Source organism: Pseudopodoces humilis, chromosome 18 (assembly GCF_049639895.1).
Source record: "Pseudopodoces humilis isolate 2021_Gansu_Grassland_sample_001 chromosome 18, ASM4963989v1, whole genome shotgun sequence".
Classification (NCBI taxonomy): domain Eukaryota; kingdom Metazoa; phylum Chordata; class Aves; order Passeriformes; family Paridae; genus Pseudopodoces; species Pseudopodoces humilis.
Genome location: NC_142217.1, coordinates 12,628,011 through 12,641,698, shown reverse-complemented (window position 1 = coordinate 12,641,698; position 13,688 = coordinate 12,628,011). Strand labels below are relative to the sequence as shown.

The 13,688-nt window shown below is 47.9% G+C and overlaps 1 protein-coding gene across 1 annotated transcript; it reads right to left on the bottom strand.

Annotated features, from left to right (window-relative positions):
* Positions 1-2,195: 2,195 nt before the first annotated feature.
* On the bottom strand, positions 2,196-11,394 carry LOC102100910 (cytochrome P450 2W1-like). Its single transcript, XM_005522988.3, has 9 exons — positions 11,104-11,394; positions 9,403-9,565; positions 7,389-7,538; positions 7,140-7,297; positions 6,551-6,724; positions 5,417-5,558; positions 4,832-5,016; positions 4,202-4,343; positions 2,196-3,620 (listed from the first exon to the last, which is right to left on the bottom strand). Exons 1-9 carry the CDS (start codon positions 11,299-11,301, stop codon positions 3,430-3,432), a joined length of 1,503 nt encoding a protein of 500 aa, XP_005523045.1. The 5' UTR covers positions 11,302-11,394; the 3' UTR covers positions 2,196-3,429.
* Positions 11,395-13,688: the final 2,294 nt, after the last annotated feature.

Here is a 13,688-nt window from a genome sequence, read left to right as displayed (position 1 = left end):
GTCCAGTCCAGTGCCAGCGTGGCTTCAGGGTAAGGCACACTTCCCTTTTCCTAGAGCTCACTCTTCATAACCTGGAGCCTGTTCCTTCCTCTCATCACTCTCTGCTGTTCGTGTCCTGCAGAGCAGTGCTGCCTCTGAGCTGCCAGGACACTGCTTCTGCCTTGCTGGAGGCAAGGAGAGAGCAGCTGGGCAGCAGGGGAGCCTGGCCCACGCCTTTCCTCTGCTTCATCACTGGGGAACAGACAACAGCTGTTGTAGCTTAATCACAGAATTGTTTAGGTTGGAAAAGACTTTGAAGATAATCAAGTCTAACCATCAACCCAGCACCACCATGTTCACCACTAAGCCATGTCCTCAAGTGCTGTATCCATGTGGTTTTTTGGACACTACATTGCACCTCTGGGTTTCCTCCACCCTGCTGGGTTAGGGCCAGGTCACATATTAGCCAGTAATTCCAGTGAACTGGGTATCTTCAGTAGCAAAGGGCATTATTGGCAGGTGCAAGCCCAGGAATTGGTTCTCCAGAGGAAGAAGCTGGCTGCCAGACACAGCCCAAAGGGAGGAATGCTGAGTGGGCAGGCCAGAAGCTTGCAACATCCACACACGCTACAGCAGAGCATGGTTGTGCTGTGGGGAACGGCAGGGATCCCTCTACTCATCCCTGCCAGAGAAAATGGGTAAAATGGGAGTTGCCAGATGAATTTAACCCCAGCCATTCCCTGCACGCCACCTGATTCTTGCAGGTTAATGGGAAATGAATATATTTGCACCCAGCCTGGCAGCAGGTGAGTGCACTTGGACTGGGGGGGCATAAACCCTAAAGACTTAGTTCTGACTCCTTCCCCAGCCCAAATTTGTGCTGGCAGGGCGTTCTAGCCCTGAAAGGACCACAGGGCTGGGCTGGCTGTGACTCAGAGGGATCGTGGTGCCATCTCGTGGCAAAAATAAAGTAGAAATTGGATTGTGTGCGATGCTCATTGCTGTGGCCAGTGCAGAGGGGCTGCAGGTGGAGTTGCTGCAATCCTTGCCCCTCTGAGGGCAGCAGCCCCTGGTCCCAGCATCACACAGCCCTGGGGGTGGCAGGTGGGCCATGGGACAGCTGCCAGCACCGTGAGCCACAAGGTGGGTTGGGGTTGTTCAGATCTGACTCTAAACATCAAGGCACCTGTCCTGCCCCAAGGTGTTTGCCTTCCATCCAGGTGAGAGTTGCAAAGCACAAACATGTTTTGCAGCTACAGGGAAGACCCTCAGGGGCACTGTGGAATGTGGAAATGGTATTTCCACCTCTGAGAGCCAATGTTTTCTGCTAGATAAATAGATAGCTGAGTCACAATCAATGTTCTGCCATCGCTTGGCTGAGCAAATAAACAGGAGACAGGCACTTTATTTTATGGAGATATATTCAGTGGTGTAATTCAGTGTGCTGGGGAGGGATCACTCCTATCCATCTGCTGACACAGTCACAAGTAGGATGCATTTTTCAAAGGAATCAAAGGAACTTGTTTTTGTTGGATGTTTGCAGCTCCAAAGGCTGCTGTGCCATGGAGAAAGGAATCCATCTCTCTACTTCAAAGCCGAGAACCTGAGAGCCCATGGCAAGGGGGCAGGTCTGAGGTTCCACCAGTGAATTTGTGCAGAGTTGAGCCCAGTTCAGTGCTGCTCCTTAGAGCACTGCCCTTCTGCCTTATCTAACTTTAGAGTTCACACTATTTTTGGAGGGTTTAAAACAGGAACAGTCCTGGCCTTTCTGAAGCCAAAGGCAAAAATCCTTATTTTTATTTCAGCATGACCAAGGCTTCCTTCACAGAGTTGATACATGGTTTGCTCCCAGTTGCTTTACCTGTCTCTCCTTCCCCTCGCATCCAAAGCAGAGGGTCAGCACCAGCATCAGGGAGGCTGTGGTGGCAACCTTTAATTCAGCCTCTGCAAGCAAGAGGCATTGAGGTGAAGAACTGAGGCAGTCCCCAGGGCTGACTCACAGCCCATAGCTGAGGAATTTGCCCTGGTGAAAGAACCCTGCAGGTATGGAGGGCCTGTGGTTGAGCTGGTGTTTGCTAGGATGAGCATATGCAGAACTTCTCACCCATGAGATACATCTAACTTGGTATTTGTTGTCACTCTGGGCTCAGGACCAGCCTTTCATGGTGGTTGCATTTCTGTGCTGCAAAGTTGGGTGCCAGGCATAGGAAATGTAATGAGGACATGGGATGAAAACTTTATTGGGTTCCCATGAAGGGGAAACAAACAATATGATAAAGCACATGATAAGAAAATGCATTGGAGGAGTGGGAAGTCACAGGCAGATAAATGTATGGAAAATTGCCCCAGCTCTATGTCAGCTGGAGTAAGGCTGTGAATGTGATGGCATGTAAGAGTGCCACAGATAGGGACAACAGGCAGGCTGAGCTACAGAGGAAAGGAAGCCAACCAAAACCAGCTCTCATTTATCCCTGATCCCTTCTCTGTGCATGTGTGTGTGCAAAACAAGCACTGTGAAATTAGACTGCATTTGCAGGGGAATTGCATGGCTGACTCCAAAGGCCAGACCATCCCAAACACTAGAATGACTGCTGGTGTAGGCTCTTAACATTAACCAGGATATCTGAAGAGAGGGAACGATCTTTGCTGCTATTTAACAAGGTCAGGAAGGACAGAGATGCATAAAGCTACCAGTGGGTATAGTTTATTTTTCTGTATCATTAGCCCTTTATGACTGGATGCTGGTGCAAATCTCATGTGGCCTCATGATTTAAATTGCAAACTTAGAAATGCAGCTCCTGTTTCGTTCTGACTGGGGAGCAGTGTTGAGCTTGGTAGCAGCACTTGCTTATCTGAAGAGGTTTGCAGACTCTGGACATCTCCCAGCACACTGTTCCAAGGCAGAAGTGACTGAGTCCTCAAATCACATGAACCGATCAGATTTTTCACTCTGGGTTTGGCTTGGCTGCCTGGCAGGTGAAATCCAGGTAGGATTTTGCTGTGAGCTGTGGGAAAGCTCGGGAGGTGTCTATGGATGTGTGACCCACGTGTGATCCACGGCGTCTTTGTGCGGCCTCCAGCAAACCGTGGTTTGTTCCTCCTCAGGATTCCAGGCAGATTTCTGTGACAGCACCATGGTGAACCTGGGTGCCTGGTGTTGTTCCTGCTGCTCATGGGCTGCATCCCCTCCACCAGAGCAGTGGCTTGGTCCCTTCACCAGCTCCGTGCACCATCTGTCTTGAGAGGTGGGGTGTGATTGTGAGCACCGGGGTTTGCCTTTGCATCTCCCCCACAGCACAGGAGCAAAGAGCAGCCCTGGGGAGGATGGAGTGGTGGAGGGGCACTGGATGGAGACAGTGGGAAGGGGATGTGGTGGTGTGGCAGGATGGGGATGGTGAGTTTGAGCAAAGTTGGGCTCTTGGACCCCGAGGCTCTGGGCCAAGGCCGTGGTTATTCCCTCAGCACAGCACACGTTGCCTGAGGCTGAGGCCTTAATGTGAAAGTCGTTTGGGGGACGGTGAGGTCCAAGTCAGACTCTGAAACTCCCGGCTGGGGTCGGAAAGTGAATGTTTGGAGCAACCCCACAAAGAAGACAAACAGCTCCATCTTGGCCAGGCTTTCTCCGATGCAGTTCCGCCGCCCTGCGGGTGAAAGCAGAGTGTTTACCTCATGGAAAAATCCAACTGGAATGTTTGCCATGGGCACATTAGAGTCTGAGATGTTGCAATGGGAGTAGGAGGGAAACCTTGAAATGCACTAAAGCATTTTGGAGTAGAGGGGCCTGTGTTGCTGAAGGTTCCTGCCTGTCACAGGCTACAGCCATTTCACAGGTTTATTATGGTGTGCCCTCTTCTCTCCTTAGCTCTTCCAACCCTCTCAGCATCTTTAACCCTTTATTTTGGAAAGCAGCCTGATACAAGAATGCTACCTCTTTACAAAGTGGAATAGTTTGATACTCACTTTTCCTGTGGAATTTATCCTCACATACCTCTTTCCGATAAGAGTGTGTTTCTTCTTTACTACCCTTCTTTGTGCTATATTTAGCAGTGGGAGAGCTGTGCTGTCAGAGCAGCCATTTGCCCAGATGCAGAACAATTGATTCCATTCAGTTGTCTGGTTGCTTATTGACTGAGTTAAGGGCAGTATTTAGACATGAAGGCCTCATTAATGTGTATTGTAATGAAATGGCCCTGCCACCTGTGCAGGTCCTCCCTTTAGTTACCTGTGGAGAAGGGCAGGAAAGCTCCTTTCTTTACAAAATTCCCTTCAGCATCAAGAAAGTGGTTGGGGTTGAACTGATGTGGTGTCTCCCATTGTGTCTTATCCAGCAGCACTGAGGTAAGGGATGGGATTACAATTATACCCTGGAAGAAAAGTACACAAAGGCACAAGAGATAGCAAAGTGCTGTTTTGGTTCATTTTCTCACACAGGCTTTGGTGTCCCTGGAGATTTGCTCCATCTGGGGTAGGTGGAGACCATGAGGGTTTTATCCCATCATCCAGCAGAGAGAAATCAGTGAGATTTTCCCACTAGTGCCAAGGATTGAAGCCAAACCCCACATGGTGCTGCGAAAACCTCAAGTGGAAGGTAAGATCCTACAAATTCTCTGGCAGATACTTCACTGTGCAGATGGCAGCAAGGAGGTGAACCAGCACTGCTCATGGAGTGAGGAAGTCCTGAGCATGAGAGGGACTGGACTGAGTCCTGTGACACACTCTGGGCTCAATATAGAAACTCTTCTGGGAACGGTTTTGGACTCTGTCCCGTAATTCCCTTTAACTAAACCACTCTCCAGTGGCACTGGCGGATCTGGGGAGGGTTTTGTGTTCCTGGGGGGGAGCAGATACCTACCTTGGGAAGGAAGTAGCCTCTGAAGTGGGTGTCAACAGCAGTGCAGCGGGGCACGTGTGGCAGGAGGGTGATGAACCTCTGCACCTCGTGCAGCACCGCGTTGGTGTAGGGCATGCTCTTCCTGTCCTCATAAGTGGCCCAGCTCCCAGCTTTGACCGTTCTCCCAATCTCCTCCTGAACCTTTTCTGGAAGGAACAAACAAAAGGGATGTGTCCCAGCAAGGAAGCCAACTTCCTCCTCGGATTTGGTTTGGGGGGGGGAAAAAAACCTATTTTTCCAGAGTTTGAAGAGAGAGAGGATTTTTAAAGCAGCAGTATGGGTTTCCCTGCTCTTTGGTTAATTCAGGCATGTGGATGGGTTGCTTTCTCAGCATCATACTCTGACCTCCATTCATCCTCTCTCCTAGCAAGTCAAAGGGGCTATTTTATTGTGACTTTGATCAGCATTTAGTTACATTAGGAGTTCATCACAGAGGAGAGCTAGGATTCAGCTCTCAAGGCAAGAGAGCTGCTGTGGATTTGAGCCCAGGCCTCTTACTTCCCCATTTCAGCCTTGTCATGGATGGAGTAGGTAAAAGCTGCTCACTTTGAATCTCTGGGTACTTCATCATGAGCAGGATGGACCACTGGAGTGTGGTGGCAATGGTCTCTGTTCCAGCCATAACCAGGTCAAGTATGGATGCCATTAAGTTGTCATCATGGAAGAGGCTGTCTTTCTTGTTCTTCTCCTTGAAAAACACAAGAGGTAAGAAAAGTCATAAAACCATCAGTCTGAGTATTCAGCAAGCTCAGGAAATGCTGCATAACCTAAGCACAGCTGGCTGTGGTCTTGTGTTTGTGAAGTGGGTGATAAAACACACCTGATCTTGAATGCACAGCATCCACCAGATATGGAGTGCCACAGATGGAGGGTTTGGAGGGGAGTTTTGGTTCAACACCCATCTCCCCTGAAAGCAGGCTGAAACCTGGAGCTGGCTGCTGTTCATAGATTCAGCCTTGCAGGTTTGGAAAGAGCCTGGTCTCTGCCCTGAACAGAAGAAGATTCAGCTAATCCTACCTCTGAGGTAGTCCTCCTCCTGCTCAAGGCCAGGTTTGAATCCCCAACTATGCTCAAAATCGCCTTTCAGGCAATATCTGCCTGGGCTTTAGTACTGTGCTAACTCCTCCTTCACATAGCTGAGTAGAATACTTAGTGCCTAAGGTCAGCCTGGATCCAGCTGGAAAGAAGGAAAAGCCCAGAGCCCAAATATTTTGTGTTGAATGAAATCAACTGATGTGTGAAACTGCCAAGCCTCTGCTAAGTAAGATGCAGAGCAGGGTTAGGACTTGTACTGATGATTTATCATTCAAGTACTTTAAGGGGATCATTCATCTTGATGGAGCAACTGTATCAATGATTAATTGATTTGTTTTCATAAAAAGAAAAGCAGAGTCAGCTTTCATGTGAATTCATGCATTTTCTACTAGGAGCAAGTAGTTGATCTCACATTATTAGTGCTACTATTTCAGGAGTGGATTGAGAGTAGCTTTTGTATCTTAATTTTGATAGAAAAATGTACCAATTGTAAGAGCCTGGCATCTGATTTAATTACCACTAGAGTAACAGCATGGATTTCAATAGATGTACATGACATGACTGAAATCAAGACTCAGCAACTCGTTTAGCTAGAAAATCAAAGGAGACACTGCAAGCAGCCAACAGAGCTAAGCAGTGCAATACCTCTTGTTGCTTGAATACCAGTGCATCGATGTAGCTCCTCACACTGTTCTCATTGATATCCTCCCTGCTTGCCTTCATGTATTGCCTTAAAATGGCACGCACATCTTCGATTTTCTTGAGCATAATCTTGTGGGTTTTGAAAAGAAATCCAAGGAACGGGTAGAAATTGAAATACTAATGAGAGATTAAAAAAGAGACGCATTAGGCCTGCAGAAATGCCACACAGAATCACACAGAATCACCTGGGCACATGCTGAAACAGCTTTTTCCTAAGGGCCAATGTATCAGCTGAGTTTTGTCTTCAGTATCTCAGCATCCCAGGGACATCCCAGGCAATTTCATAAGCTAAAGTAACCATAGCTCAGCTCTCATTTTAGCTCCACACAAATGTGCAGGATGGGTCAAAAGGAAAGCAGGCAAGGGGGATCTGAAGCAGATGGTGCCACCAAAGTGGCACGTGGAGAACTGTCATGTTTTAGGTGTACTGGCTGGTTCTGAGCATTTGAAAACTGCTGAAGTAAATCCTATGGTTGGAGTGGCTCACGTGCCAGTGTAAAAAAATTTTACATCTGTGGGATAGATTACTTACGTTTAAATTTGGGGATCCCAGAAGAATCATAACTTCATCTATGAGTCTTAAGAGAGTGAGAAATGTTGGGTCCTTGTAGTCAAACCTGTCCCCAAAGAGCAGGATGAAGGTGACGTTGATGGGAGCGCAGTTGAAGGACGGCAGGTTGAAAGGTTCCCCTGCAGCGGGAGCAGGATGGGAAAGCAGTGAGATGTGAAGCAGCTGTGACACACTCGAGGCTGGAGAGCCCTGCCATCATCCCCAGCTCACCTTTGAAGGATTTGATCATCTCGATGAGGAAGTGAAGCTCCTCAAAGATTCTGCCTTCTATCATTTGTTTCCCCATGCCGAGGTTGCGCATGCTGGAGACGGTGAATCTGCGCGTTGTCCTCCACAGCTCCCCGATGGAGAAGAACAGACCTGGGCAGCCCGTGAGAAATGTGCTGGGCTCAGGCACAGAGGAGCCCCCCACACCAAACCAAACAGCACTGGGTGAGCAGGGAGCTCCACAGGTGTTTCTGCTGCCTGTTTTCACACGGATTTAGGGACTACAGGTCTCCCCTTTCTGTGTGCCTCATCCCTCTACCCTCTCAGCTCCATTCTCACTGAGCCTGTAGCTTGGGAAAGGCAAGCTCCCTCCCAGCACAGTTACCCCAGTCCTCTCCTGAGTGGCAGGTGGGCAGCTGTGGCTTTCAGACCAGTATGGGTTGGCTGTAGAACTGGGGGGAGATGTTGGTTTGAGTCAGTCACAGGACATTTCTGACCCTGCTGGTTGCAAGTCTGGGGCCTCCAGCACCTTGTGTGTCTGAAGCTTCTCCCTTCATCCTATTTTAGTCACAAAGGTAATTTATCTGTATGGGATGGGATAATTCAGTCTCCTCAACCCTAAACTGTTCTATGGAGATTCCCAGCAGTGCTGTATTCCCAGCAGTGGCAAAAATGCTGACATTTTTGTGGATGTTTCTGAGCTCATGCCACCATGATCTCTACCACCTCCAAGTAGGGATGGGTATTTCATCTCATCAGAGTGCTGTAAAGAAAAAGTGAGGTCAATAATCCAAAAACTATCTCAGATTGTGGTCATTTGAAAAGCTGGATGCCAGCACTTCACATCTTCATTGTGGCTGTGAGGCTTTTAAATATGTTTGCTTTTCTGTTTTAAAGCAGTGTAGTTTTAATTTGGATAACAAAACTTTTTGCTCCAAAAATGTCAAAGCAAATTTCTAAACTTCACAATTTTTAATTTTTCTTTAATGTATGCAATTTCATATGGATCGTTCCTTTTCTGAGAGCATCTTCACAGTCAAAAAATCGGCATTTCTGAAGAAAAAATGTTTCATGGAAAAATTTGTGACCATTATTGCTCAACAGCCTGTGAAAACTTCCATCTTTGGGTCACCTCTAAGTGCCTCAGACTTGAGCTGAGAAGGTGAATGTGAAAGGACTCACAATGCAATGCTGATTGTCTCCCACAGGGATGTTTTACATGTAAATTAGCTCTAAAAAATACCTTTCTCCTCATTGATTCCTTTTATTTATGTAGCGAAAAATTCATCTATTGATATTACAGCTGGCTAATTTAATTTCTAATTCTAATCCCAGCTTCAGCCTATGACCAGCATATAAAGCTGCCTTTTGGTTCTCCCAGCCAAAGCCTCACATGAAGCAGAGGATGGACAAAGAAAAAAGTCCTCTGAAATAGTCAGGAGTGGAAAGCAACCTTGGAAAAAAACATGGGATTATTTGTGGGGGTGAATTTCCAGCCTCAGCCTCTTGCTTCTGCCTGAACCCATTTCAGGCTGATCAACCTGAGAACTTTTGTGAGGAGGCAAAGGTGTGGGAACTGACACAACAAAGGCAGCAGGATAAAGGGAAAAAGCACACAGCTCCCAACAGCCAAGCCAGGTAGTCCAAAGTCTCCTGGAAACCAGCAGAGGGTTCATAAACACGGATGTGACAGTGAGCCACTCACACTGACATCTCACAGAGATTAACCCCAGAATTACCAGAGTGCCTTCAAAAATACCACTCCTCCCACCCCTCAACTTTTTGGATATGGCTGCAACTGTGTCAGCAGAAATGATGGAAGGCCAGGAGTCATTGCATGCAAGGAGAGCCAAATGTTTGCTGTCACTTGGCTTCAGGAGGGCCCAAGGGGATGTTTAAAAGCTGGGCTCTAGGGATGCAGTTAGGCTGTGCATCACCATCATCATCATCATCATCATCATCATCATCATCACAGACACTAAACGACAGCGTCATCCCTCCCACCCCCCTCTAGTACCGTTTCCATTCTGAATTTGGTCAAATATTGGGATGGATGGTCTGTCTACAAACTCCTCTGTGTAGTTCACAAGCGCCTCTCGCACAACTTCGTACCCGGTCAGGACCACAACTTTCTGGAACCCAAAGTGGAGGGTGAAGATGGGGCCATATTTTTCTGCAAGCTGAAAAAAAGAGGCAAGCTGTGATGGTCAGGAAGGGAGGGAACATGCAGTAAACAGCACCTCTTGCTGTCTGAAAGGATATTTTTTATCCAGGCATCCTGCTGGGAATGGCTGCAGAGCCACTACCTGCAGAAGGGCACCTGTGAGCCAGAGCTCATCATGGTCAAACACGAGGTGTTTTGTACAGATGCCTCACTGGCATCTGTAGATGTAGGAGCCCCCACCCCCATCAGTGCATCACTAATCTGGTTTTGCTGTTAAGGAGAAAATAAATGAAAAACGAAAAGACCCATCTAAAAACTGGACCTCAAATGGCAGCTAAAATTGGCAAACTGGAGAAAGACCAAGAAGAGAAGATAGTTCAGTGCAAATACTGATGCTGTCACAGAGGAAAGCTTTGGTCTGATGTTCCTGGTGTACTAAAGCACTCCTGCATCCTGCCCTTGACCGGGGGAGCAGTGTCTCTTTCACAGGACAAAGGGGGTGCCCACCCAACAAACCCCAGTCGGTGCCAGCTGCTTAGTGCAAACACCATTTTTTGCTCTCTGTGGGGTGAGATGGAGGGATAACCCCTCTGGAGAAATCCCAAAGCAAAGGCAAACACAGGCAATACCAAGCACAGCCTAGCAAGGGACAAAAGCACGCGGAGGTAATTCCAAAGCGCCGTTCAGAGGCTGCAGCAGCATCTGCCCAGCCCTGCTGGGTAAACTGACCCCAGCCCTGACACTGCCCGTAACAGCTGCAGGTGCTGGGGCCTCACCCCACGGCAGCAGGAACCCCCTGCTCCCGCAGCACAGCCCGCTTTGCCGAGTGCTGGTGTCACAGGAGCCGTGGACAGCTGGCTCTGAACCCCCTGCCTGTTGGGTCACTCTCCCCGTGACCCCAGCGTGGGTCAGCGCCGCCAGCCAGGCGGGAACGCCTCGTCCTGCAGCAGGGACTGACCGCCACCGTCAGTGGGGTAAGCTGGCTTAATTACAGGTGAGTGTACAGCTCACAGGGTATTCAATCTGGGACCTCAGCACAGCTCTCCCATCTCTCCTTTGCGCTGGACTTTAATGCGTATCCCATTCATCAAGATGGAAAGGGATTCTGCAATGGAGCGTCCGGATTTGACCCTCTCCGCGGCACTTTTGGGGTCACTGCATTGTGGAATTCCTCTTGCCACATCTCCGGGGCATAGGGGAGGGAAGCAATTTAATTCATGTTAGTTATATCCTAATGCTTTAAAAGATTTCTGGGTGTCCAAGCTGTCAAATTAATATTTCAAATCCCAAAAGCATTATAGACTTCATGTACATCATCACAATTACATGAAGAAATCCCGTATTACCCAGAGGTCTTTTTTTAATGGTTGATTGCTCCTAAATTACATTGCATCAACACAGACATTGACTAGAAGAAGCCCAGAAAGATATTATAAAGCAATTTTCACACCTTTACAATTTAGTTTGAATTAAAAAAGACAAAAAGTTCTCACTGATACATCACAGGCAGCTTTAAAATCTATGAGGGTCTGGGTTAGGGGTTTTTTGTCCTACCTTCATTAGTGATTTATCTTGCCTTCTAAGATCCACCAAGTGCAGGTTACCAATGATCGGAAGAGGAGTTGGACCAGGAGGTAATTTAAAAGCTGGATTTTTATAGCCAGTTGAAAAATAGGCTACAGCTAATAATACTGCTGCACACAGCAGACAAACTAATGCAGGATCAGAGAGAAATGAAATTAAAAAAGACATTTTTTTTAGTAATAATCTGGTTTTTGGGGTTAGAAGCAATAAAAATGCAGTGGCACTGTTCAGTTTCTGCCAGCTGGCTTTCTGTTTGCTCTCTGCAATTGCTACAAGCACTCAATTCTTATTAAGGTTTGTAGAGTACCTAAATAAATACTGCATACTCCACCCTCTTTAAACACCTCAGAGAATGTGGTCTAAGCAGTTTGCAAAGCCTGTCCAGAAGTAAAGAGAGTTTCAAATTACAAACCCATGCATGTGTGTGCAAGAACATATACATGGGAAAAGGTGCTTGGCATTCCTCTATCACCTCCTCCTCCCTGAGACCTCAAGGTCCTTCATTAGCAGTGCTATGACCCTCCAAGCACTCTGCTGACACAGGGAAATGAAAAGACTCTTGGAATCCTTTTAGAACCTCCAGATTCAGGTTTAGGTAGGATTTGAGATCTCCATGTTACTAGAGACAAAAATCGGTATTGTTACAGGAGACTTTAGCTTTCTTGATGTCAAGTAGAGATCAAAGGTTGTTAATAATGGTAAAGCCCAACTACCCCTGGGGGGTTGTAGCCCATAAACTTCTTCATAAAGTCAGCTCTGAACTGCCTGGGAGGGATGTGATTTCAGACTTTGTGTCTGAGGTAGAAGACATGTAATAGCTAGCCACGGAAAATTAGCTTGGATCAAGTGATCGTGAGTGGATTCATGAGTGCAGCTGAAAGGAAAAATTATATTTGAAGCTTCTGGGAGGACTTCATTTTGCAAGAGCAGATTCTAAGGGATAGAGGGAAGAAGTTAATGAAGTTAATGAAGCCAGCTGACCTGGCAGGCTCCAGAAGGGGAACAAGACAGGAGAACAGAATGGTTTTAAGTCAAAGATACTAAACACCTGGAGCTTGCATCCCTCATAAAGGCTTAAGCCTTGTAGAAAATAATTGAGGTCTACCTGGTTGAATAGTGGTTTTCAGGAGGAAGTTTGGCATAACCAGCCAAAGGAATAAAATCATTCAGGGAAGAAAGGGCTGTCTTACATGATGAGGAAGCACAAGGCCAAAGGTACATTTGTCCAAAGGTTAGATCATATAAAGGCCATTATTTAGCAAATATGGACCCTCAGCCTTGTAAATGCAAAGAAGGCAAGGAAGGAGGTGGATGTGATCCAAAGTGGGGCATGGTCAGCAGGGTCCTGGAGCAAACAGCTGCTGGGCACTCAGCAGAGCTACCTGCGTGGTGTGGAGATGTTGCAGCACAACAGCCACCCAGAAGCAGAAGCAGGCAGTGTGTCGCAACATTTCTGGGATTTATTTTTTATTAGTTTCCAAGAAATGGGCTGGAGGCAATGGTTTCCCCCACAGCATGCCTAGGATGACTCAGCCCTGCCTGCTCTATGAGCTAAGAGGCAGAGGGGCTGTGAAGACAGGCAGGAAGGATCACAGCTGGCACAGGATGCAGAACGTGGGCACTGCGATGAGAACTTGCAATGGCACATGCTCTGTGCCTGGGCAAAATGTTTGTTCCTTCAGGGTTTTCTTGGACCAGCAGCACCCTGCAGGGCAAAAGTTATGTGCTGCTTCTGCTCTCCTGGTATTTCATCCTTGCCCTGGGAGCCTCTGAACTTATAAAAAGGCCTTTCAGAAAGAGACTTAAATTATCTCTGAAAAGCCAGGGGGAGTGTATTGTGGTTTTTTTTCAACGCAGGCTCTGAGTGCAATGCATTAAAATGACAAAGGTAAGTAAAAGTCTTGCGATGACAAGAAATTCCTGTCTCACTAATGTGTCTGGTACGTGTTTCGCTCCGGAGCCGCGCTGCTACGTGCTGCCCTGCCTGAGCACACAGAGCCGAGCACAAAGCACCAGGCACTGACACTGCTCTGGGAGCATTCCTGGGGCAGCCAGGGCCCTCAGGGTGCTCATGGCCCAGTTGTCCTCCATCCCTCATGCCCACGTGGCATCCAGCCACTGCTTTGTGACCCGGGTGGTACTGGTGAGGGCGCGGGGCATTGGGTATCAGCCACCTAAAGGTAAGCCACAGCACTGCCAGCCAGCCAGCCTGGGCCACTAAAGCACCAGCCCTGCATCCTTTAACCTAAATCCCCCAAAATCTCTGTGCCTTTCCTGCCAGCCCCATTCTTGACCAGCAGTGCATCCCAGACTGGAGCCTTGGATAACTCCTGTGGGCCTTTACTGTGGTGGGTTCCTTGTAAGCACGGGCAAGAGACACAGGAACCACTGAAAGGGGCTACATCAGAGAGTCATGTCCTACCTCACACAGCAGCTGGGATTTTCTGGAGCTAGAAGTCCAGCTATTTCCTTTGAGATGTTTGTGGCTGTGAGTATTGCTCACTCTTTGTGCTGCTGAACATGTCCTGGCTGCAGGCTGCCCACGGATCCCTGTG

Coding starts and splice junctions, on each gene's coding strand:
- LOC102100910 (XM_005522988.3), bottom strand. CDS start 11,301: ATGTCTTTTTTAATTTCATTTCTCTCTGATCCTGCATTAGTTTGTCTG. Junction 7,539..9,402: donor CCAAATTCAGAATGGAAACG/GTACTAGAGGGG, acceptor CGGGCTGCCCAG/GTCTGTTCTTCTCCATCGGG. Junction 5,559..6,550: donor TGGTATTCAAGCAACAAGAG/GTATTGCACTGC, acceptor GTGTTTTTCAAG/GAGAAGAACAAGAAAGACAG.